Genomic DNA, 27,569 nt, shown 5'->3' with positions numbered 1-27,569 from the left:
GCATTATTTTTTCTTTTTAATCTCTTTTACATTTTATCACTTTACAATGTTATCAAACGTAAACACAAATTTTGACAGTTGCGGTATTTGTATTTTGTTTTTGTTACAATAACAAAACATGTTAAATCTCCACTGAAAGTACTCGTTCGCTATAGAAAAACAGCACATTACAGTTTTTAATCGAATTCTAATAAGCATTCGAAATTTATTTCGAATACGAATGCGTTACATGGTTAACACTCCGAAAGATGTGTAATGTCAACTCCATTTTATCAGTGTATTCTTTTTAGTCTGGTAACTTCTTATTCTATACAGATGCATGCTAAATACCGAATACTCCTTTAATTTACAACATTGCATATACCGACCGTTTATGGTGGAAATAATTCGCATGTTTTCTTGATTTTATATTGGTTTTCTTCGCTGTTGTAGTACTCGCAAACTTAAAACCGAAAATTAATCCGCAAATTTGCAAGGCATCTTCATACTAAAATAAATTTTTAAAGCAACACTCAATAATGGATATCTCAGGAAACAATCGGTATGAATTATTATTTATGGATGATGACTCTGCCGCTTCACCGGCACAGGCCGATTCTGCTATTGCTAAAAAGAAGCCGCCGACCGCTGCAGCTCCAACAACTAAAAAATCGACAGAGGGAAATGCAAAGAAAACTCCCAATGTTGAGAAAGAAAATAAATCTGGTGCACTTAACAAAAATGATGCCGGTAATAAAAAGTCGGTCTCCGGTCAAAGTAAGCCTAAAATCGGAGCACCTGGAACTGCGCTAGACAAAAACCGTACCGTTGACGGAGAACCACGCAAGGTTGCTTTTAAGTCGCAAAACAATGAAGTTCGTGAACAAAGAAACAATCGGCGAAACTTCCGCGAAGGTGCCCCTCAAGGTGGAGAATTTGGAAATGAGCAGCGTGAACCACGCCAATATAGAGATCGCGACAATAGAGGTCCTCAACGTAATCGCGAAGGAGGCTTCCGTGGTGGTAAACGAGAGTTTGACCGCCAATCTGGTTCCGATAAGACAGGCAAGTAAAGAAATAAAACCACTTGTGTATTAAGGTATTATTTAGATAACGGAATAAAGCGCCATTTTTATTTCGCGTTTTTGCACTACTAATCAGCATACAAATTTTCATTATGAATACATGCCGAAATATTTAAATATCATAATAATGAAACTAAGTAGCCACAATCTTATTGCACACTTGATGCCATAATTTGATGATTATAATTTGAACAGTACCAGATTACAAATTAAACAAATAATTAAATTAAATATCGCTATTTAAAATTACAAAGGCCAGCAAAAAACTAGAGTTGGGCATAATAGTTCTTTTTACTGATTGGTCGCTTTTGTTCAGAACAAATAAATGAACAAGTTCGTTCTTTTTGTTCAGTTGTTCACTTCTATACTGTGATGTTTGACTGAACTAAGTGAATGAACAATTGCTCGCTTAATGTTTTTGCAGTGAACAAAACGAACAGGTCACTTTTGAAAAAAGAATTTGGCATATTATAACATGATTTTAATAATAAAGTAAAGAAGAAGGAATTATATAAAATTTAAACAACATAAATTCCATTGAGACGCGTTTTCAAAATATAGGCTTCAAACATCTACAGTAATGTCAGACGACCAAAAAGAATAAAGTGAATAAAAAGAACAATAAAGAACCAGATGATTGAACAACTTCTCATTGTTCATTTGACTGTATTGTTCAATTGAACTTGTTCGTTCATGAACAACCCAACTCTACAAAAAACGTAAATACACCTTTTAAAAGGGGTAAATTTACAATCTTAAATTTGTTTAACCATAAAAAGTTTCAGATTCTTAGGCTGATGGTATACAAATTTTTAGTTCCTTTATTTTGTTTTAGAAATTTTCTGAAAATTAAGACCTTTTGAATAATGTTAACATTTCAGCTCGATTATTTCGAGATATTAACAATCAATCTTTTATATTTACTTTAATATAATAATTATTTAAGCGTGAGGTTAAAATTAGTTTTAAATGAATATAACAAACAAAAATATTTGGGGTTTTCAAACGGTCTCCTATTAGTCGTATTGTCATAATGTCTTAAAATATTTTTTTAGTTCAAACAAATTTTTGTTGCGTTTCAAACAAAAAAGTTATAAACTAATAAGACTTTTTGAACTATGTTTACTGGTTTGTCATCAAATAACACTTTATTTGCAGCACAACAAGAATTTGTTTAAACTAAAAAAAATATTTTAGGACATTATGACAATACGAGCTAATAGCAGACCGTTTGAATCCACCAATTGTATTTATAATAGTTGTGTTATTTCTTATGTATTAAATGTCTGTAAATTTGAGCTACATTTTCGGTGTCTGCTTTAAAGTTAATTCTCTGTGTTGTTGGTATATTAATTATTTGTAACATTTCTAACATATAACGACGTTTATAGTTATTTTCTGTGTTTAATACTGATACATTTTCAAAGTTTGGATAGTGATTAAATTTTGCACAATGAGAATATAATGCAGTTTTTTGTGAATTATTGTTATTATTTTTAGTTTATTTTTCGTTGTACCTACATAAACTTTATTACAATTTTCTGTATCATTTCCATCACAAGGTATTTTGTATACTATATTCGACATATCCCATTTTAGCATTTTATCTTTTGTCCTACTGAATAATTTATTTAATGTATTATACGTTTTATATGCCATTCTATATTTATTCGTATCGAATAATTTTGATTTTTCTAATCTTTCTGAAATTTCTGGTACCTACATAAGTTAATGATTTGTAAATTTTTGGCTCTAATATGTTATTTGTATTATTAATATTTTTATCTTTGTATTGTCCTATTAATTTATTAATTAGAGGAATTGGAAAATTATTGTCACTTAATATATTTTTAATCTTTTCTTTATTCCTTTTGTGAAATTCTTTGTCACTTATCGTTTATATTCTATTTATTAAATTTTTAGCTGTATTTATAATGATTCGTTTATTGTGTTTTGAATAGTAGTTAATGATTCTTCCAGAAGCCGTAGGTTTTTGATACCAATCCATTACTAAATTATTGTTCTTCCTAATCTATAAGGTATCTAAATATGGAAGTTTTGAATCACCACACTCTTTCTCTATTGTAAATTTAATATATTGATTGAAATCATTTAAAGTTATTTCAGAAATAAATTAAAAGGTCAAATAAAATTAAATTAAATAACTAGTAAGTGGGTTTCATTTATTTTGTTTAATATTACTGTTTTCTTGAAGTTAATCAGCAAGATTTTTGTATTAGTTTCTTTTTAAAAACATATCTTTGTGGGTTAGTGACAATAATTTATTTATTTTTATTCAGTAATAATTTGGGTATTCAATTAATCGGTTTTCTGGTTTAATCGGTTAATCGAGCAATTAAATAATCGGGGTATAGACTTGATTAATTTTAAATTATTCGATTAACCGAATAATTTCTATTTAAATTTTAAAGTGAAAATAAAACCACGAATTTTCTGTACTTATTTAAGTATTTTATTAATAAAATGAACAAAAACATAAAAAATAAACGAAACATAACAATTCAACCAAAAAGTAAATAATTTTCTTTAGTTTTAATAAAACTCGACTTAGAAAAAACGAAAGTAAAGCATGATAAAGAATATCCAATGTCTGAGTTATTTTTTTAGTTTTATTCTAAGCATATAAAATCTTCCATTATACCATTGAGGTCCTTTTTGGATTTTAAATACTTTTAATTATTTCGATAAGTTCTCATAAAACCTCATTTCAGTAGTGTTTCCAGTTTCGTTTATTATCATGTTCTCATTCGATAAATACATGTTGATGGCTTAATATAGAAAGGTCGTATCTCGTTTTTTTCTAAATCTGTTTTTTTTACATATTCTGGTAGTTTGAAAGAAAAACCCCTAACTCATTTAATGTTGAATGCATATTTTTTGGTTTATATTAAAACAAACAACTTTTCTAAAAGTATTTTTTGATATATTAAAATTTTTAGTTGTTAGTTTTTGGTTTTCATTTTCACTTTCAGATTTTATTGAGTTTTTTCCTTCTCCTGTAAAGTAACTAAAAGTTGAGATATGACCTTTCTATATTAAGCCATCGATGTAAATTAAATATGTCAGTTGTTATACTCACTGAACATGTTTCTTGGATGTTCGAAAAAATATGTAATGTTGTATTTGAATTAAAATGGAAAAATAAATACAAAAAAAATATGTTAAAGTGCAAAAAAAAATAAATTTCGGTTAATCGGTTAATCGACACAAATTAATCGGTTTATTTGTTATTCGAAAATCGGTAATTTTGAATTATTCGAACAGTTAACCGGCCAAATTTAATCGGTTAACCGATTAACCGTTAACCGATTGAATACCCTAGTAATAATGATAAATACGGAAAACCTGACTCTCTTTTAAGTACACCCTGGTAAAAGTATATGTATTTGTGCATCCTCTGATTGTTTTTCCAAATTTACTAGATTTAAGGCCATTATTACAACTTGCCTTTAAGCTCCCAATAGTATTATTGTAAGAACGTATTGAGGAAATATAAACAGTAGCGGTTTTCACTCTTGATTGTATATTTAACACACTTTTATATTTACTACTTATTTTGACGGCAAAGCGTAAACAGCTTTTTTGTGCCTATTGTAAATTAATTTAAACGGCTGATTTTTGTTATTCCACCAAATTGAAAATAAAAAAAAATCTGAAAAAGATAAAATAATAAACTTTTTGGTGAAAAATGCTATTGATGAAATGGATTTTACAGACATTATGGACTATGAAGAATGTATGTAGCTAAGTATAACAAGTAGTCCAACTCTTTGACAGCAGTACCTAACTCTAAACATGTGTTAGTGAAAAAGTACCTAAGTCTAAATATGTGTTAGTAACAAAAATGTTTATCTGAAATGGAATAATATTCTAATTAACGATAAATATAAACATTAAAAACTATTACCCACCCACCTTGTCTAGATGTGACGCCATCGTGGCTTCAAGCAAGCCAGCACCTGTAGACTTTCTCCAATTCTCAGCATTGTTATAATTTGCTTTAAGATTTTTAACTTTCCAACGGACAATATCCCAAGATGCATCTAATGCTGTTGTTTCCAAAAATTTTCTGTAAAAGATTTGAGCTGTAGGCTTCTAAAATATTTTCAGATAATAAAAATACAAATTATTTACAACTTACTTCAAAATCTTGTTGTTCCTGTAGGTATTCCAATAACTGCTTAATTTCGGCATCAGTCCATCTTTTATTATTTGTTTTGCCACGTTTTCTTTTGATTTTAGTATTTGTATTTTCACACATTTTTATTTTTAAATATTTAGCACACAATTTATGAAAAATTAAATATAAATTATTTTGGCGGTAAAGGCAATCAATCAGCTGTTTATTTTTTTGGTAAATCTATTAAGCTTATATACTAGACCTTTTTCATGGTAGTTGAAGTACAGAGATGTAAATTTAAAATAAAAACATTTTGATGTTGCGTTGATGTAAATAGTATTATTTATAATATGTACACCTACCATACTTAACAAACCTACAAGGGTACTTTACTACCAAGAGTGAAACCCGCTATTAACTTCTAAAACCGTTTTTTGAAGAAAGAAATGTTAAACTTTCGTTTTGACTCCTTGTCGCGATAACCATCTTATAGATATGGATATCAATTCTAAAACTGATTCCAAAAATGGTAATTTTAATCCCTTATAAATTGATCTACATTTTATGTAGCCGACGAGAATTTAGTATTCCTATACAATTTATACAAATGAGGGAATAAATTCTTAAATGTAGTTTGCGCTCCATTTACTGATTCCATTATTATGGCACTAATTTTACAACAGAAATCAAAATTTATGTACCATTGTATCCTTTAAATGAAACGGTATAGGTATTTAAAATTAAAATAAAAAAGAGAACACTAACGAAGTTGCAAATGCCATATGAATAGAAAATTGGAATATTTTGAAATTGTATAAATGAGTCGTGGTAGTACTACGGTACCAACTGAGTCTACAATATTCCAAAAAAGTACAATTGTACCATGTTTGCCAATCCTGACAGGTGTGTCTTCGTGTACTTTGGAGTAAAAATTATCCAGAAATACCTATATTTTATTACTAGCTTACCCGGTGCGCTTCGCTACCCCTATCGTATAAATGAATATAATGTTAGTTCTTCAAGTTTCTCCAAAAAATGTCTCTTATTAAGAAAAATGAGACAGTAAAATTCAGTTCTTTGAGTTTTCCTAAAATTGTCTCATATTTAAAAAAATTAGAAGTGCAAAGGAGGCAATATATTCAAAACATAAAATTTCCGAGTTTTACCATCTACTTAAAAGGTTATATTTGCTTTCATCTGCAAAAATAACTGACTTCCAGAATGAAATGTCTTTGTTCAAATGTTGTCGACAAAACTCAATTCTTCGTCTTCTATAACAGCTTAGTGCCTGAACAGAAAAAAATGCATTGCACCGTTATTTCATTATCAGAGAAAGTATAAAATACACTGCATCATTTAAGCTGTGAGCATATTTTAACGAGATAATTATTTGTTTCATTAATATTTCTTCAACTAGATTGGTATTTGTTATTTTTTTTCCTCAGCATTATAACAGGACATATGGGAAATTCCACGATAATCGCTACCACGACTGAAAACACAAAAACCCTAGAAACTTTTTTCAAGATGATTTGGATAGATAAAAATAATAAAATGTTGCTATGTGAAAGTATTTAGATCATATTACAACATTTTAAAGACAAAAATAATAGTTTAAACTGAATATATTTAATTTTTTAATGTTTAGGTATGTTTAAGGCTAAAATTGCGACGAAAACTAGGCTCCCTCCCAATTAGCTTGTAGTATGAAATGAATTTGACTCTGATTGTTTTTTTTGCTATTGTTAAATTGTTTATTGAAACCGAATTTACATTTTCTATTAATGTTTTTAGTTTTTGTATACATATATTTACTATATTCTGTAATTGGCCAAAACTAAAGCACCCCTTCAATAGATTTTTTCAAAACATAATTTTTTTGATAAAAAATGCTTTTTGGAATTCTGATTTGTATATATTTTATTAACTTATATTGTTATAACATTCATTTAGTAAAAGATAATTTTATGAACAATTAATTTAAAATGATAAATCATATAAAAACACAAAATGCAACGGACAAAACAAAAGCACCCCCTTATAAGATGTTTAAAAATTTGACTACGTTACTGTATATTTGTATTGTGAATTGACGGGACTGACAACGAATGGATTTAAAAATTCCAGAAGATAAAAATAAAGGAAGGCGTAGTGTGTATAATTTAAGTTTTATACAGTTTATTGTAATAAAAACAATGGCATGGAAAAAGTACTCCAGTGAATTTAAAATTGAAGTTATTGAAGACTGGAAGACGGGTTTATCACGACATGAATTGAATAAATAATTTTCAATTTACAGATCAGTTTTTTTCAGGCTCATATCAATGTTTTTGCAGACTGGTCGCATATCAACGGTGCATTCTGGAGGACGTCCGCGAAAAAACACGATATTATGATTCCTTGATCAAAAGAGCAATTCAAAAATATCCTATAGCATAATCTAGTCAAGTATTAAAAAGTTTAAGATTATGCGTTAGCGAAAGAACAATCCGTTGAAGAGCAGTAGAAGTCGACCAGCAAAAAAACCCATTATATCAGCTAAGTAAATACAATTCCGATGGAATAAGGCGTGTACGCAGACCAAAAGGAGAAAGACTGAATCCTAAGTATTGCAAAGGAACAACTAAACATGGAGGAGGCAATGTAATGGTCTGGGGTGTCTTTTCTGGTCAAGGAATTGGGCCAATTCATAAAATTTATGGGATTATGGATTATGGATCGGTTCATGTATTGAAAGCTGCAATGTTGCCTTATGCCAGTGAAGAGATGCCAATTATAGGGAGCTTCCAACTGGATAACGATCCTAACACAAGTTCTCATTGTATGCAGACGTGTTTACTTAAAACATACTTTGAGCACTCCGTTTTTCTTTTTTTCGCCGCGCTTTTTTTTTACTTTTAATTTCTTTTTGAAAAGTTCCTATAGTAAAAAACCGACAATCGTTTAAACAATGGAATCTTCCTCGGGAGGAAACTTTTACTCGATCTTAGATCCGGATCCACCACCCAAACGCAAAAAAAACAATACTAATTATAATGTAAACAATACATTTGATTTTCCTAAAATCGGTGATAAACTAAATAGCAAAAAACAATGCCCAAAATATATAGTTATAAAAAGTAAAATAGCTGACAAACCAATTCAAAACTTTAATATATTTTTGGTATCCAAAGCCTTGGAATCGGTAACAACAGATCCTGTACAAAATATTAGTTTCACTAGAGATGGAAATCTATTAATACTCACTAAAAATGAAATGCAAGCTAATAAATTTTTAAAAACTGTGTATTTGCCCGGATTATGTGCCGTTGAAAGCTTTTTACATCCCTCATTAAATACTATAAAAGGTGTTGTATTTGCTCCATCCCAAAGAGACTTATCAGAACAAGAAATTAAAGACGGATTAAAAAACCAAGGAGTTGTTGATTGCAGGAAGATCACCAAATTTAAAGAAGGAAAAATATTAAACACACCTCTTCACATACTACATTTCAATCAATATTGTCTACCAAAAGAAATAAAAATTGGATTTCTAATATTTAAAGTGGAACCATTTATTCAATGCAAAAATTGTTTTAAGTTAGGACATACTAAAAAACATTGCAAAAGCAATTCGATATGCGAAGTCTGCTCGTCATCTATTCACGACCCTGAACTATGCACTAAAGTGCAATGTGTTAATTGCAAGCATCCACACCGATCCAACAACAAGAAATGTCCCGTTTTTCAACATCGTCAAAATATTTTAAAATATAAAACAATAAATAAATGCACTTATAATGAAGCGACAACAAAAATACCACCAATAACCACACTTGAAATTCCATCAGAAGATCTCGATAAAGCAATTGAAGAAAGAAAAAAAAGAACAAATATGCAAAAAATAACAATATTAACAACCAAACTACTACCAATAACACAACAACAAATAATACCCTCACAACATCAAACCATAAACCATCTAAAGATCAAACTTTAAACAACAATACCACAAATAAATTAACTACAACAAACAATCATACCGACAACTCAAACCTAAATTTATCAACAAACTCAAACAAAATAACAACGCCAAATAGCATAAATACCTCAAGAGATTCAAATATCTCAACACACTCAAGAGAAATAAACACTTTATCTCAAGATACGCCTGTAAGAATTACTAACAGACGTTACACTATAGATGGAAGAGACGGAATGGAAGAATAAGCTTATTGTAGTTGCACCCTTATTACAAATATGTCAAAATTAAACATTATACAATGGAATATTAAAGGATACTTTAATAACTACATAGATTTACAGCTTATTTTAAATGAGCATAATCCACTTTTTGTCTCATTACAAGAAACCCACTGTTCAGTAAGCACAACCCCAATTCCTCCAAAAAATTTTTGTTGCTATTTCCAAAATGATGCATCAAATATTACGGCTAAAAGCGGACTAGGAGTTCTAATCCGTGATCATATTCCACATAAACGCATTACCAATACATCAAAATTACTCAATATAAATTACATTAAATATAAAAGTTACAATAATATCTTTATACATACCACCTAATGAAACCTTTTCTCTACAGGATTTTAATGATATCTTTAACAACATACAAACTCCAATAATTTTAGTAGGAGATGTAAACAGCTGGAATGTAATATGGGGATCACACACAAATAATAACCGCGGATCTATTATTGAACATTCTCTCAACCAAAATAATATATGTATTATAAACGACGGAAATCCCACACATTTTTCAACACACAACACTTTTACCCACATAGATATTACCGGTTGCTCGCCTTCTTTACTATCATTAATAACTTGTCACACACTTGATGATCTACATCATAGTGATCATTTTCCAATCAAAACAACACTTGTAACAAATGGAGATATGCATTATAAACCACCGATACGTAAATTCAACCTTAAAAAAGCAAATTTGCAACAATTTAGATTAATGGTTGATAACAAATTGGAACATAAACAAATATCAGGTAACCCAAACAAGGATAATGCAACTATAACCAAAGCTATAAGAGATTCTGCTAATCATCACATTCCTCAAACTTCTCCTATTCAAAAACGTTTCGTACCCTGGTGGAACAAAACATTATCACAACTTCGTCTAGACAAAATAAAAAATGGCAATTTTTTAAAAAACATCCATTAAAAGAGAATCTAATTCTATATAAAAAAGCAAACTCAAAATTCCGATTAGAATCCAAAAAAGCCAAAGCTATATGCTTTGAAAACTTTAGTAAAACCATATCAAGGGACTCCCCGTTATCATATATATGGAAAAAAATTAACATGATTTCGAGCCACAAAACTTTTAAACCAGTGACAGTAATCCGCACAGACAATGAAACCATCACCGACGCAAAAGCCATAGCTAATTTTTTTGGAAAAAAGTGGTCAGAATATTCCTTTGATGAGAGTTTTTCAGCAGAATTTAACACAGCCAAAAACAATTCCCTAAAACAACTAAATATACAAGCACAAAATTCAGATGCTTCCAATATAGAATCAAGACTCACTATAAGTGAACTAACAAAAGTCCTTAGCAATGTTAAGGGAACAAGCCCTGGACATGATCGCATACCTTATCAGATGATTAAGGAACTAACAAACCTCAGCAAACAATTTTTACTCAAACTATACAACATTTTCTGGATATAGGCCAATCTCTTTACTTCCATGCCTATCTAAAATTATGGAAAGCATTATTGCTAACAGAATTAAATGGTATGTTGAGAAAAAAAGACTTGTCGCTGTAAACCAAGTTGCTTTTAAACAAAATAGAGGCTGTTTCGGTTTGTACAGCTGTCGCTGAGTTGACAATCTTTGGCCGAATATGATTCGGGTCGTTCCGGAACGGAGATCCAATTGTCGTGGGAACGACATAGAGGCTGTGCAGATGCTTTGTTACACATTGACTTTTGTGTTTCAAAGTCACTTTCATCACGAAACCACACATCAATTCTAGGAATAGATTTCGAAAAAGCATTCGACCGCGTAGGAATACACATAGTGTTAGACACATTGAGGAAATGGGGTATCGGTCCTAATATATTTAATTACGTTAAATCATTCTTAACTGGGAGAACAATTAAAGTTATAATTAATCAACATATATCTAAAAAATATCCATTAAAAAACGGAATTCCGCAAGGCTCACCACTATCTGTCGTTCTTTTTCAAATAGCGTTCAATCAAATCAGTAACATAATCAAAAAGCACAAATATATTGATCATTGTCTATATGCCGATGACCTTTATATTTTATGCAAAAATAATGATACCAAAAAAATCAATGACATGCTTAAGAATGTAGTTATCGATATCGAAGCTTGGACTAAAATCTCAGGAGCAAAAATTTCTCTTGAAAAATCATCAATTCTCCACGTGTGTAGGAAACACAACTGTTATCCAGTTAATCTGACAATTAACAATATTACAATACCAAATGTAGCAAGGCAAAAAATACTGGGCATTATGTTCGAAAAAAATTATCGCTGGCATGAACAAATTAATATACTTAAAAAATCTCTCATTCCCAAAGCTAACTTCTTAAGATATATTGCTACCAGAAGCTTTACACATATGAATACACTTATTTTCTAGTTAAAACACTTATATTAAGCAAAATTGATTATGGTATTTTTCTCTTCGGTAATTGCTCGAAATCAAAATTGAATAGTATAAAAACGATATATCATCAAACTATTAGAGCTGGTACATACGCATTTAGAACAACACCTATACAAATATTATTAATTGAATCTGGACTTCCATCGTTGGAACAAAAAATTGTTGAATCATTTAACAGACTTCTTCCTAAAATTCTTTCGTACAACAATTCCGTTATAGACTCTGATGTTACTTCAATTATGCGATCTAAAAAAAATTCAAAAGTTCAATCATCAATATATAGAATTATCAACAACAACATAATCAACTATAGAGACAAGCTTTCAACATTCAATATAAAACATCCTGTATGGCTGTTTGATGACAATTCTTGTGATATTTCACTCTCATCTTTCAAAAAACAAAATACATCAAATGAAATGTATTTACAGCTATACCAAGAACTTAAAACAACATTTGGTGGAACCAATTACCAATACCTTTTCACAGATGCATCAAAAGACAACCATAATGTGGCATATGCTGTTGTTGATCAAAATGGCAATACCCTTAGTATCAAATCATTAAATAGTTTTTCCTCTATCTTTACTGCTGAATCAGCTGGAATACTTCAAGCAATCTATATAGCAAGTGAATCCAAAAAAAGAACTATAATATTTTCCGATAGCCTATCTGTAATAACCAGGGCAACCAAAAATATGCTCTATAAAAAGTGTTTTATGCGCATAAAATATGCACTTAAAAACGAAAAATATGCTCTTAAAATATAAAAAAATATGCACTTAAAAATAGTTGTTTTTTGTTGAATTTCAAAGTTTTATTAAACAAATAAATATAAAGTAAAAAAAATATTGAGCTCATAAATTAAATTTGGTTATTATACATAAAAATAATCTGATTCATTTCATTTTATTATTGCAATAAATTACTCACTATCGCGAATCAATATTCCACATGAAATATTTTCCCTTTTCCTTTTTTCGTTCATCAACTTTGTTCACATGAAAAAATTCCCATTGTTTTGAAATTTTTGGATGGAATTTTGTAAACAATAAACAGCTTCTACGAACAAAATTAACTATTGTGAATGAAAAGTTCAGGGGAATATCACGATAGCAATTTTCCCTTCGAGGGAAATGGATATTTCATGGGAACAAAATTTCACATGTTATTGCCGATAGGGGTGACTATGTATTTACTTAAGTTTTCAAATTTGCAAATTGAATCTTTGTTTTAGATTTCCATAGAGTTTCTTAGACAATCATAATCAATTGATCAATTCAATTTTAAACTGTCTAATACTTCAAATTTGTTTAGTAATTACTAGGATAATATTTGACTTTCTGAATTCATGTGCCAAAATATGTATAGGATCAGTAGGGAGAGGATATTATGCATAAATTTCTCTAAATGTTTCTATTCTACATGTAGATTTAAAAACCACAAATATACAAACAACAAAATTATATTAAGAAAACAAAATAATAAAATAAAAAAAAAGAAAATATGCAACAAAAATATGCAGTTATGAGCTAAATATGCCAAAATATGCTATAAAAAGCAAAATATGATAAAATATGCTGTAAAGAGCAAAATATGCAAAAATATGCACTAACAAATCGATGGCAAAATTCTTAAAATTGTCTGAAACGGATAAATAACTAACTCATATGTTTATACGACGCACAGCAAAAAATATGATATTGCATACTTTTGGTTGCCCTGGTAATAACTTCAATAAAAAATAAAAATAGCATGGATCCCAGGACATGCAGGCATAAGTGGTAATAACTTTGCTGACTTAGCTGCAAAAGAAGGATGCTTAGCACCAATCATAAAAAATCATCTAGTAGAAAAAGTTGACCTAAAAAATTTAATTATAAATGAGCTAAAAATTCAAAAAAATAACAAACTGAGAGATTATCACCACACTCACTATTCCCAAATAAACCCAAACTATAAACCACCAATTTACCCAACAAATGTTGGTAAAAACAACATCAAAATTTATTCAAGATTACGAATGGGACATACTATCAATACACATATACACCTCTTGAATAACAATTTTTCCAATACCTGCATTCGTTGCGGATTAATCAACAATGTACACCATATTCTCTCTTCCTGTCCGAATTTGAGAACTCAGTATGCTAAATATTTGAATAACAATGGAACAAACCTACTTAAAGATCCAACAATAATCAACATAAATACCATAGCTAACTTTATTTCAATATTAAAAATTAAAATTTAAAAAAGTAATGTAATTCTATTTTCAATAATAGCTGATGGCCTAGGTAGCCAGTGCTACTATTTTATATATTAATCTTGTATTTATATAAGTTTAATATCATGTAAATAAATAAATAAATAATGGGATTATGGATCATTTCATGTACCGCGATATAATGAAAGATGTAATGTTGCCTTATGTCAGTAAAGAGAAGCCACTTAAAGGGAGCTTCCAACAGGATAAAGATCCTAAGCACACCTCCAAAATTTGTAAGACTTGGCTACAGAGCAATAAAATTCAAGTTATTCATTGGACTCCTCAATCTCCCAATATCAATCCTATTGAGAACTTGAGGGATATTCTGAACCTTTTGATTTTGGTGCTTCAACTTTTTCTGAAAATGCCGTGTCTTTTCTTAGTGTAAGTGAAATTGAGGTATTAGAGGCTTTAAATAAAATAAAGACATCTTCCGTTGGTACTGATAGTATCTCTATTAAATTTATTAAGATTATGTTTCCTCATATTTCAGCATTTTTGACACATTTGTTTAATATCATATTTATGCGATCCCAGTTTCCTGCAATGTGGAAGGTTGCACGTGTTGTTCCCATCCCAAAATCTAAAGTAATCAATGGACCGGATGATCTTCGCCCTATTTCAATTTTGCTTGCACTCTCCAAAGTACTGGAGCATCTGCTTAGACAACAGCATATCTATGTCAATGATCTTCCTTCTAAAGTTAACTCTAATTTGTGCAAATCATTTATATTTGCGGATGATGTTGTTTTGCTCTTTTCTTGTGCTCGTGAATTTGCAGAAGTATTGGATAATAACATACATTTTGGTCTCCGGTCTATCTCTGATTGGACTAGAGATAATTGTTTATCAATCAATACTTCAAAAACAAAAGCCATAACATTTGGCGCTTCAACTCGTTTTTTTTGTTAACCTTAATATTTTTTTCGACGGTGTTAGAATTGATTTTGTGAACCAACTTAAATGTTTAGGTATTTCATTAGATAACAAATTGGAATTTGATGGTCATATTGATTTGATATTCTGTAAAGTTTTAATGACATTGCGTAAGATATATTCTACAAATCTATATTTGCCTCTTCATATCAGATATAAGCTAGCTTATTCTCTTCTAATGCCTCAAATTGTTTATGGTCTTGAGGTTTTTTCTTGCACACTTGCTTCTAGTCTTAATAAGTTAAAACTAATTGTAAACATGATTGTACGATTCGTCTATAATATTAAAAGACGTCAACATATTTCAAATTATGTTTCAACTTTTTTGGGCAGCTCTTTTTCTAACTTTGTAAAAGTTCGCTCCTTATTTCTATTTTATAAAATTATAAGAACGTGCAAACCGTTGCCACTATATAGAATTTTTACTTTTTGTCGTTCCACTAGAAATCCTCAAATTTTAATTCATAGAATCTCAAATTCATTCTATGAAAGATCTTTTGTTGTAAAAATTGCTCGTTGCTGAAATATGTTGCCGTGTGAATTGCGTATTTTTTCTCACTGTAATAATACCTATAGGCTTAAATTGCTGGAAAATTTTCAAAAGAATGCTTCTTAAATAATTTTTACCTTTTACTGTTTACTAAATATTTAACTACTTATCCATTTTTACTTTTATTTCTTGCAAATTGATTAATGGACTGTTTGTTATCTATTTTACTGCTATTTTTTATTTTTCATTGTAAACTTATATTGCGGCTGGGGAGCCATTTAAAATACATATTGTTGTATTTTTTTTTTCTCAATTTAAATTTTCTTTATTTCATTTTAATTTTATGTTATACATACTCAGGAATTGTTACTTTGTAATATAATTTTAGGATCTTTAAAGGCTTATATTACATAAATTGTGAATAAAAAATCAAAATAAAAAAAAATAAAACGTGAAAATTGTCGAAATAAGGATCGGAAATTTTTACGATTTATTCCAAGCCGTTAAAATAGCCTGGGAAGGAATATTGCAAGAACTTAATATTTTCTATGCAACAAAATAGTAATTAAAATTAGTGTTATATTATATCCATCAAGGGGTGCTTTAGTTTTGTCCGTTTAATTTTCTACCTTAAAATATTTTTTGATTTTATGTTACCACTTATGGAAAGATTAACTTTAAAAGTATTTGTTTATCAATAATAAACATATTAACAAATGAAAATTACACATAATCGAAATTTAAAACTTTGCTTTTATAAAAGAAAATATAATATGAAAAAAATTCACTGAGGGGGTGCTTTAGTTATGACCGATACTGTATATTGTTTTATTACAACAGAAAAATCTGTCACGTACGATATTAAATTTTATTTATTGAAAGATTATCCAAAGATAGTTTTTATTTAAATATGACGGATTGTAAAGGAAAAATATTTCGTTTAGTGATTAAAAGAAAACATAACGCCTCTCAAGATTCGAATATTTTCACATATTTATACATGTACCTCAAAATGAGTTCCGTTTTATGTAACGTACGATATACTCTTATTTCGCTCAATATTTTGGACAACAATATTTCGAAAGAACTTTTTATTATTTTAAAATATAGTACCCTCTGAATGGAACATAAAGACCAAAATATTTTTCAGATACTCTTATTTTTGCAAAATCTATTCCACTCTATAGGCGTACAAATGTCACGTACGATGATATGGAATTGCCCATATATCATTACATTTTATATAAAATTTGTTTGATAAATTGAATGAACATTGACTAATTTTCGATTTTCTAAAATAATTTTACATGCAACAAATAAGCTTTGTGTCACTGTATTTAAAACATGTTTTGTTTTTTGCAAAATAAATAGAATCCAAAAAAATTTGAGATTAATTAGAAAAATAAGTAAATTAAACTCAACTGTATAAACACTGTAATGTTCGACTTGAATTAAAGTTTCCTTTTCATTGGAGAAAGATACTGAATTAAAGCGTAATTCAGTGCGAGCTCGGTTTTCGCGACTAATTAAAAACCAGACCTGTCGCGAAAATTCAGAACCCAACATTTTATTGAAATATTTTATGTAATTTTTAAAATCAGAATTGTTTTTATTGATATATGTATTTACATTTTAAATTTTTTTTAAAGAAATTGGATATTTTGAGTTATTTTTTGCAAATTATTTTTTTAAATAACAACTGAATCAAGTACCCAGCAAAAACTTCGCTTACAATGCTACAAGTAATGTCTTTTTTAATAACTTACTTTTTAAGTAGTAAAGTCTAAAAAAACAAAATAAACAAACAAAACAAAAAAAACTTACTTTTTTTCAATTTGCCCATTTTTTTTATTGCATGTTTATTTAAAAAAAACAAAAGAATATTGCATTACTGTGTGAAAACCATTATTTGACGCACAATGAAATAACTAAGCAGTGGTGTAGTGAGTACAACAACAGACTAGCAAACGAACGACTCGTGGCTGCGACTTAATTTTTTTTTATTTCTTGTCTGCAAATACAAAATTCTATAAATAACTCTACTAACAAAACAACTTATTTCCGGCCAAAATATAAAGGATTACTTTTGGGACATCGCGAACAAAAATAATGACTTCTTTCAGTAGAAAAATAAGTAGTCAAAACGTCAAATTCCCCTTATTTTTCGGTTTATTTGTAAGTAAAGTTTTTGCTGGGTAATTCATATAGTGCTGTTGTTGGCTTATCATTTTCCAACAATTGTATGCATATGTTTATCGATGTTATACAATCGACCACTTTAATTTAGGCCCTAATTTTGTAAATCACGTCACCAAGTGATATTTATGTGCAAAGCAAAAACAACAATTCACACATTTCAAAAATTTGTTTTTGTTTTATGTACAGATTCTGAACCAAACAAACGCACAAAAATTCAAGCGTTGATTTGCCTTTCATAATTTGAAAATTGTGTACACAAAACAAAAACAAATTTTTAAAATGTGTGAAATGTTGTTTTTGCTTTGCACATAAACACCACTTTGGTGACGTGATTTACAAAATTAGGGCCTTAGTTTTCTTCATGAATCACAGGATTTATACTATCGTATAAATCTTCTGATTCCGTATCTGATATTTCCATTTGTTCCTCATTACTTTCCACATGAAAATCTTCTTGTATCCAGTTGTTTATGTCAACATTCGCTCTTTACATATTTTTCTTCCGGGAGCCAATTTCTCATTACCTGTGACAAGAGTGTGATTTGGAACCATCCTATAATATAAACCAGAGTATGAAAACAAACAAAACATTTCGCAAACGTTTGCAAAATGTACAAAACAAATCAAAATTTTTATATTGTATTGTACATGAGCAAAAACAAAACAAAAACTTTTCAAGTGACAAAGAGAGGAAACGAAACGATTAGCTTTTCACTCATCTTCATTATTTAATTTACCGTTACAATCGTACATTTGAGTACAAAACAGATAGAGAAACGTATTTTTTATTCGTTTTGTTTTTTATTGTACTGCGTTCTCTATTATAATGAGTAAATCAATTACCAAACGTTTGTTAAACGTTTTTTATCAGAATGTTTCAATATTGTTCTTACTCTTTTCTTTTATAGCTGCGTACGTTTATATTAATGTACAGTTTGCGCTCATGAGCAAAAACAATACAAAACAAAATGGGACAATAATTCTCATTGTTTTTGTTTGGTTTTTGTTTTATTCACTGCAAAGAACAAAACAAAACGATAGCAAACGCTTCGATTTGTTTATTTCCGTACTCTGATATAATCCGGATTCGACAAATTGATCAATAAGATGAGGTTTCGGAGACAATTTCTCGCCTGTAATTTTTAAAAATCTAATTCCATGTCGACGTTTAAATTTCTTCAACCATCCTTCACTGGCATTGAAACCTGAATTGGTTTGATAAATGTTGGAATACAAATGACTGGCTTTTGATCGTAAAATCGTTGCTGATATTGGAATATTATTTTCCCTTTATTTTACAAACCACTTACAAAGCATTTTTCCATTCTTGGGTACTCACCTTTATTTAAGGTGCAACGTTTGTAAGTACGAACATTTTAATGATTTTTCCTGCTTTGAAATGCTATAAACCGAAGACGAATCTTCTAATTCACGCAAATTGAATTTATGGAATCTCCACATTTAAATTGTTTTTAAAATCTCTAATTTTTGAGAAATCGTTGGCTTTAAAATATGTTAAACTTTTCCCATATTAAGAGATGTATTTACACAACAAATGACACGACAAAATAGAAGATCAAAATCATCCAAAAAGGTTAATATCAAAAGACGGGGATTTCCCGTTTTTTGGTTATAGACTGTAATCAAATATATAAAAAACAAGTAAGAGAGCTATATTCGAATCTTATATACCCTTCACCAAATTATACTTTAAAATAATTTTTTTTAAATATTTTTAGGTAAACAAAATTAATTTTTTTTAATTGTTTTTCAATTTTTTTTTTAAATTGTTTTTTAATTTTTTTTAAAAAAGTTTTTTCCAAATTTTTTTTTTTTTTAAAAAAAATGTATGAAAAAAAAATTTTTTGATGAAAAAAAAAATCGGGTTAAAAAATATTTTTCCCGATTTTGACCCATTGTAGGTCCAACTTAATATAGCCTTATCTACATCGTTGCAATGGACTTTGAAATATCTATCATTAGATATCCATATTGTCTATATTAATGACTTAGTAATCCAGATATAGATCAAAAATAGGTCAAAAATCGAGTTTGTCCCGGTTTTTTGCTCATATCTCCGTTATTTATGGACCGATTTTGCAGATTTTAAATAGCAAACTTCTCGAATGCATGTCTGACAGAATTATTGAAGATTTGGATCCCGAAGATATCTGGGGTCTCAGAAAATTGATTTCAACAGACGGACAGACAGACAGACGGACATGGCTTAATCGACTCCGCTATCTATAAGGATCCAGAATATATATACTTTATAGGGTCGGAAATGAAAAATGTAGAAATTACAAACAGAATGACAAACTTATATATACCCTTCTCACGAAGGTGAAGGGTATAAAAATTCGCGAAAATAGAACCCGTTTTTCTTGAACTGTCGCTATAGACATGTAATGTTAAAAATTAAGTGGTGACGATAATGAGTAATCGGTAGGTAATACCGAGCGTGCTCTGTATTAGTGATATTAGTTCATCTTCACGTTCAAAATGCTTTCTTTCATAGCTGATACATTATTTGCCATAGTTAAGACTTAATTTCTCCTGCAGTGTATGTCGATTTCCTCCAATAAATTATTTTTTTTTGTGGAAATAAAAACTAGTACTTCTATTTTTAATTTAGACAAAAGCACTTATATAAACATGAGGTTATTTGTCAATGTCCAAAACCTAAGTTTACTACTATGAAAAATAATCTTAAATTATAAAAAACCCTACCCACCTAACAAGGCGAATTTATATACCAGTAGTGCGATTCACTAACTTTTAACGAACCGACAATCGTAATGTTTATCGACATAAATAATCGCTTGCAGTAACGATAGTGTGATTCAGTAGTGCGATTCACTAACTTTTATAACGATAATCGTATCGTTAAAATAAATATAGCGAAAATTTATCGAATAAGCTATTCAGTAACATTTTTATCGACATTCGCTGTCGGTTGAAGTCAGCTGTTACTTAAAGCAGTTTTTTTTTTCGTTATGTTAGCGACAATAATTTAAGTTGTGTTTATTTAATCGATAAAGTGTATTTGCAATTTTTTCTTCGTCATCTTCATCTTTTGTAGCTGGAACTATCGTAAAAATAATGGAAACACAATTTTATTTACTTAACTTATTAATATTTACAATAAAATATAAAAAATAAGCTGAAAAATAGGGAAATTTGAAGATTATACTACTAATTATTCACCTGGAAGAAGTACTTATTTTTGTTCCCGATGTCCCAAAAGTAATCCTTTACATTTTGGACTGAAATAAGTTATTTTGCTAGTAGAATTATTTATAAAATTATGTATTTACTAAAAAAAATAAATAAAAAAAAGTAAGTCGCAGCCAAGTGTCGAACCAACAACCTTCCGATTGCTAGTCAACGTTGTACTCACTACAGTAGTGCGATTCACTAACTTTTAACGAACCGACAATCGTAATGTTTATCGACATAAATAATCGCTTGCAGTAACGATAGTGTGATTCAGTAATTTATTTTTAACGATTGTTGAAGATATAACATCTCTGTCTACAAAATATCAAAATAAGCGAAAAGTAAAAAACCATTATTTGACACATAATGAAATAATTAACCAGTGGTGTAGTGAGTACAACGTTGACTAGCAATCGGAAGGTTGTTGGTTCGACACTTGGCTGCGACTTGCATTTTTTTATTTATTTTTTTTTAGTAAATACATAATTTTATAAATAATTCTACTAACAAAACAACTTATTTCCTGCCAAAATGTAAAGGATTACTTTTGGGACATCGCGAACAAAAATAAGTACTTGAATAATTAGTAGTACTATAATCGTCAAATTCCCATATTTTTTATATTTTATTGTAAATATTAATAAGTTAAGTAAACAAAAATGTGTTTCCATTATTTTTACGATAGTTCCAGCTACAAAAGATGAAGATGACGAAGAAAAAATTGCAAATACATTTTATCGATTAAATAAACACAACTTAAATTATTGTCGCTAACATAACGAAAGAAAAACTGCATAAAGTAACAGCTGACTTCAACCGACAGCGAATGTCGTTAAAAATGTTACTGAATAGCAAATTCGATAAATGTTCGTTATATTTATTTTAACGATACGATTATCGTTGTAAAAGTTAGTGAATCGCAGTACAGGTGGTGTTGATAGCACAGCTGATTAATGTTGTTTAGATGTTTGAGCTTTCAATTATCTTGTGTTTGTTGCGGCGAATGCTAAAACAAACGTAAAAGTAACAAAAAACAACAGGCAAACTTTGACAGCTTAAACCACATAAACAAAAACAAATTGCAAGTGGTTTTTGTAAATGTTGTACTTGTTGTATAATCGACACCACCTCGTATATAAATTCTCCTTGCCACCTAGGTAGAAATAAGATGTTTTGCCAAGTTTTTTTTTATATTTTATTTAAAAATTTATAGAATTTTAAAATAATTTACGAATAAAGTTGTTTTTTCAAAAACAAATCAACAACTCCAAGTAAGTTTATTTGTTTCTGTGTGATTTCTCAGAATTTAATATTCGTAAGAAGGAGCAGATTAGTGTAAACGGTGCGTTTTCAAAAGTTAGCTTTATTATAAAAAATCTAAGATATCGAGCCCTAACCGCAAAAATAACGTAAGCGCCATTTTTTCAAAATTGACTTTTTAATGAAAATCGATAGAAAACTTTCGTGCGCATCAACACCCGAAATAATGAAAATTAAGTGTTTATATATACACAGATATCGCAATTTCAATTATATCGTAAGCGACACTCACATTTTTGCTTTACCGCAAAAATAACGTAAACGACATAAAAGCAAAAAGGGGCGTAAATGAAAGTAAGAGTAGCTGAAGAACTAGAGAGAAAATCAAAAGAAATTGAAATACAAAAAGATGTGCTAAATGTGATCAAGGAAAAAATTTAGACAGCAGTCACATCCAAACAGAAGAATTTAAGTTTAAGAATTTTTTTGAAGGAACAAAAACAAAGGAGGGAAAATGTTTTGTTTTTATGTGCTAGTTTCGACCTTCAAAAAGTTTTGAATATGCCTCATAGTAAAACAAGTAAGAAAGTATGGTTGGTCAAGCCCGACCATATAATACCCTACTCTAAAAATTATATGCACAAAATGGACAGCCAGCCACACGGACGGACATCGTTTAATAGACTCAGAAAGTGATTCTGAATCGACCGGTATACTATCGGTATACTTTAAGGTGGGTGTTATATTTTTGGGCGTTACAAACATCTGCACAAACGCATAATACCCTCCCCACTATGGTGGTGTAGGGTATAAATATAGTGTTTATGGATTGTGTTTTTTATGGGGTGAAAAAGACGGCAAACGATGTTGTAATGAAATTTGTACTACAATGTAAAAATATCTCATTATTTTAGATGAACGGAAAACTGTGAACGATTTAAGTTTGTTTTGCGATAGCTGTGCCTGCATAATCATAATAAAGCCATGTTAACCATGATAGCTTATTTCATTATATCATCCAAATTCATTAAATCTATTAAAATTACTTACTACCAGGTCTTACCATGATGCCTGTTGATTCAATTCACAGCACAATAGAATTATTTACTCAAACCGAACTGTATGGGCTCCTAGTGAGTGGCATACAGTTATTCGAAGTGCAAGAACAAACCCTTAAGGTTATGAGTGTATATCGTTAAAGCACTCTGATTTTCTAAGTTTTTCCTTTGGGACTTCTCTCGTACATCCACAGATAACGAGAAAACGACCGTTTTTTTTGCCGTCGACTTGTTTTTGTGTCTGCAACAATTTACATAATAGGGGTGATAGATGGGAATACAAAATTTAATATAATTAGTTCTAGTTGATTAACATGCATTCATTATTCACAGTATAAATATTGTAGGATAAATCACTGAAGTTTATTGTGGGGAATAGGCTACCCAGCAAAAACTTTGCTTACAAATAAGCCGAAAAATAAGGGGAATTTGACGATTAGACTACTTATTTTTCGGCGGAATAAGTACTTATTTTTGTTCGCGATGTCCCAAAAGTAAGCTATATTTTTTGGCCGGAAATAAGTTTGTTTTGTTAGTAGAGTTATTTATAGAATTTTGTATTTGCAAACAAAAAATAAAAAAAAAATAAGTCGCAGCCACGAGTCGAACCATCAACTATCCGTTTGCTAATCTGTTGTTGTACTCACTACACCACTGCTTAGTTATTTTATTGTGCGTCAAATAATGGTTTTCACACAGTAATGCAATATTCTTTTCTGTTTTTCTAAAAATATACATTCAATAAAAAAATGGGCAACTTGAAAAAAGTAACAGTATTTTTGTTTTGTTTGTTTATTTTATAGTAAAGTCCATAATATAACAATAAAAGGTAGAACCACTACAAAATATGTTCTCAATTCTACATGCCTTGAATTGTCAGACTAATATAAAATAAAAAATAAAAGTACAATTGAAAAAAAAACATTAAAAATTAACTAAATTGAATTTTTTTTTTAAATTCAATTTAAATGTTCATTTGAACAAAATGTCGTAAGATTTATAAAATGTCCTGAAAATAAAATTAATGAATGGAGTGCAGCCTGCGGTGTTGAGCTGAAGAAACACTAACGGAATTGCATGCATCATTTCAATGACTCCGATTATATTGAACTGTATTTCAAATATAAACAAAATATTTCTCAATTTTCATTTGTTATTATTCTTATTTTTGGATTTCTGTCTTTTATTTTTCTATTATTTGACGTAACAAGGCATAGCATTTTAAACTCTCTCCCTAGTGATTCTACCTTCTAATGGTTGTATCATGGTAAAGTCTAAAAGACAAAAACAGTATACTTAAAAAGTAAGTTATTAAAAAAGACATTACTTGTAGCTTTGTAAGCGAAGTTTTTGCTGGGTAGTTCATATGAGCATTTCACTGATTGCTTATGCCAACCAATCTAAATATGTATGTATATTAAACAAATCAAGACATCAAGCTTTGAGAAAACACCAACATAATCAATCTTACATTCCCTACTACTTTTTTAACACAAAATGTTTTGATTTTTGGAATAAAAATATTTTAATTATTTTATTTTTATTTGTTAAGGTGTTAAATCCGTTGACAAACGTGATGGTGCTGGTGCTCATAACTGGGGTTCTGTTAAACAAGAAATCGATGACATTAATAAATCAACGACTGATGCCGATGTTACTTTAACTGACAAGGAGGAATCGTCAAATGAACAAACGCCAGAACAATCTGCTGTACCAGAAGAAGAAGAAGTAAAAGAATTAACACTCGATGAATGGAAGGCATTGCGTGGAGAACGCTCTAAGCCGCAATATAATATTCGCAAGGCAAATGAAGGTGAGGATACTTCTCAATGGAAGAAAATGGTTGTGCTAACCAAAAAGAAGGACGGAGAAAGCGAAGAAGAATATGAGTATGATCCATCTATGTATCCTCAACGTGTTGGACGCTTGCAACGTATCGTCGACATACAATTCAATTTCAACGATGGTCGTCGAGGTGGTGGTGGTTTTGGCAGAGGACGCGGTCGTGGTCCCCGCCCTGGAGGTGATAATAAAGGACCTCGTCCCGATGGTGACAGACAGCCCAGACAGCAGCGTAACTTTGGTGAAAGACAACAGAAGCGCTCTACTCCAAACGCTCTTAAAGTTGACGATGAACGTCAATTCCCTACTTTGAGTTAAACATTCAACAACTTGAATAAGTTCTTGCTGGCAAATAAACAAATACAAGTCAGCTTGTAAACAAAAGATGATATAAATTCAGCATTTTAATTGCACAGTTGTCTCCTCATTGCCACTCTCATAACCACTTACTACACAACCAGCAACAAAATTCGATCATTTAATTAAACATTTTCTTTTTTTACTCATACTAACATATACATACGTAATTATATGGAGGTCAAAATGATGATTAAGAGGAAAACATAAATTTGTTAATTTTTAATGGTTATTTTTATTATATAAAATATATATATAAATTTTTTTTCAAAACACAAATGAAATTAGTTGTAATCAAAATTGAATTAAGTTCAATTAACGTTTGAAATAAGATAGAATGAGTGCCTAATCGAAACATGAGTAAATAAAAAAACACAAAAGCGCCAGCATCCAAAGAATCAGCGTATGATGGCGCATCAAATCTCTAATATTGTGTCCTTAGAACTTAATTTGAATAAAGTGGACGGATACACGAACTGTTGAGTGATTCATCTCACAATGTGCATGGTTTTGATTAACGCTACTTAAGTTATAAGCAAGAAAACAAGTAATAAATTGTTTATTTTTAATGAAGTTTTAATTACTACATAATACTATCATTAATTAATATATATTTGTATATTGGATATAAAAAAACATAAAACTTCTATTTTACCCTTAATTACAAATCTTTTTGGAAAGAATTGAGGTCCTTTCGTGGAATTGCCTCTTTTATTTTTTAATTATAAATAAAAAAAAACTATTTCAAATAGTTAAAAATTCTAAAGAACATTTTTATTATTGTATATTATCCAATATGGTAGAATTCTGATGATCCCGATCGCGTCTCTCGAAGCCCTGTATGATAGAATCTATTTCATTAACGGAATACATTTTCCGTTCATATGCCGATAATCCAGTCGTCGGTATATGATTAAAAGTTTCAAAAGTATTGCATGGATCTCTAATTTGAGACTTTTCAATCTATAAAATAAAAACAAGAAAAACCATATTAATTAATTAAGTTACATAATATATACTTTAAAAAAATATTGCCTTATATATTAAAAAATATACATAACTATACATTAGAGTGCTCCAAGATTGTACGGACGAAACCAATTTTCTAGGTACAGGCCGTCCCCCCCACTACAATTGTTCTATATATTGTAGAAATACGTTGTGTAAAATATTCAGGCCTGTCACACATTTTGTTCGGAACTGTTTCAATTCCATAGTTTTTATTCCGATCGATTTCGTTTTAGGTTCTTCAGATTCCGTGTAATTTATTAATTCCAAAAATATTTAATAATTCTATATTTCTGATTTAAATTTTTATATTAAAACCAAAGGGAAGCTTTTGGTATAGAAATTGATTAAAAATTTTAGAAAAACCAATAATTACAAAGAAATATCAATTCCACTTTGAAAACTGAAAGTGGTTTCATTCCGAAAGAAATTTTCGTTTTACTTTTTCTGAAGAAGCAAAATACGGAAATAATTCCACTTTCGATCGGAATGGAATTCTGTGACAGGCCTGATTAGGATGATAGGATAACGTTAACTGGTGGGGCAACGAGGCTGAAGTTTTGAGGGGCATTTACAAGGGGATAAAATGCAATTTTTCCAGTTTTTGTAAAAATTTTGCCATTAAATAATTAATTTTGCAAATTAATTTAAAAGAATCGAAATGTTTACGTAATTGTTGTTCCAATAAGATACAAAAGACAAAAATTGGTTAAAAAATGTTAAAGTTATTAAAAAAATTTGAGAAATATTAAAATAAAAGCTTATTTTTACTTAAAATATATCCATATTTACTTGTATATGAGTTTTTATATTTATTTATTTTCAACAACCTAGCCTTATTGGCCATAATCGGTTATAAATTTCTACTTAAGAGTTTTTGTCTTCGTAGGATACCGTTAACCTATCTCAGGTATGACCAAACAAAATTAAAATTTTTTAACGGTATTTTCAAAACTCTAATATATAATTTTTAAAAATTTTGTTAAACAAATTTCAGAATTTTTTGTCATCACCTTGGGATTTATTTGGAACATAATAGGGAATAAAAATATGAAAAAAGTATGAC

At 29.5% G+C, this 27,569-nt stretch overlaps 2 protein-coding genes across 2 annotated transcripts in view; one reads left to right on the top strand and one right to left on the bottom strand.

Moving 5' to 3' along the window:
* Window positions 1-345: 345 nt before the first annotated feature.
* On the top strand, window positions 346-26,264 carry vig2. Its single transcript, XM_065514995.1, has 2 exons — window positions 346-1,044; window positions 24,849-26,264. The coding sequence occupies exons 1-2, from the start codon at window positions 519-521 to the stop codon at window positions 25,454-25,456; spliced, it is 1,134 nt and encodes a 377-aa protein (XP_065371067.1). The 5' UTR covers window positions 346-518; the 3' UTR covers window positions 25,457-26,264.
* Mocs2B (Molybdenum cofactor synthesis 2B) overlaps window positions 26,047-27,569 on the bottom strand; it is a 64,967-nt gene continuing 63,444 nt past the window's right edge. Inside the window, exon 5 of the mRNA XM_065514994.1 lies at window positions 26,047-26,458. Within this exon, the coding sequence (XP_065371066.1) occupies window positions 26,273-26,458 (186 nt within the window). The 3' untranslated portion in view covers window positions 26,047-26,272. The remainder of the gene's footprint in view (window positions 26,459-27,569) is intronic.

This window comes from Calliphora vicina, chromosome 1 (assembly GCF_958450345.1).
Source record: "Calliphora vicina chromosome 1, idCalVici1.1, whole genome shotgun sequence".
In the NCBI taxonomy this organism is placed as follows: Eukaryota; Metazoa; Arthropoda; class Insecta; order Diptera; family Calliphoridae; genus Calliphora; species Calliphora vicina.
Note: the sequence above shows the minus strand (reverse complement) of the source record. Positions and strands in the feature narration are given on the sequence as shown.

Coding starts and splice junctions, on each gene's coding strand:
- vig2 (XM_065514995.1), top strand. CDS start 519: ATGGATATCTCAGGAAACAATCGGTATGAATTATTATTTATGGATGAT. Junction 1,045..24,848: donor ATCTGGTTCCGATAAGACAG/GCAAGTAAAGAA, acceptor TTATTTGTTAAG/GTGTTAAATCCGTTGACAAA.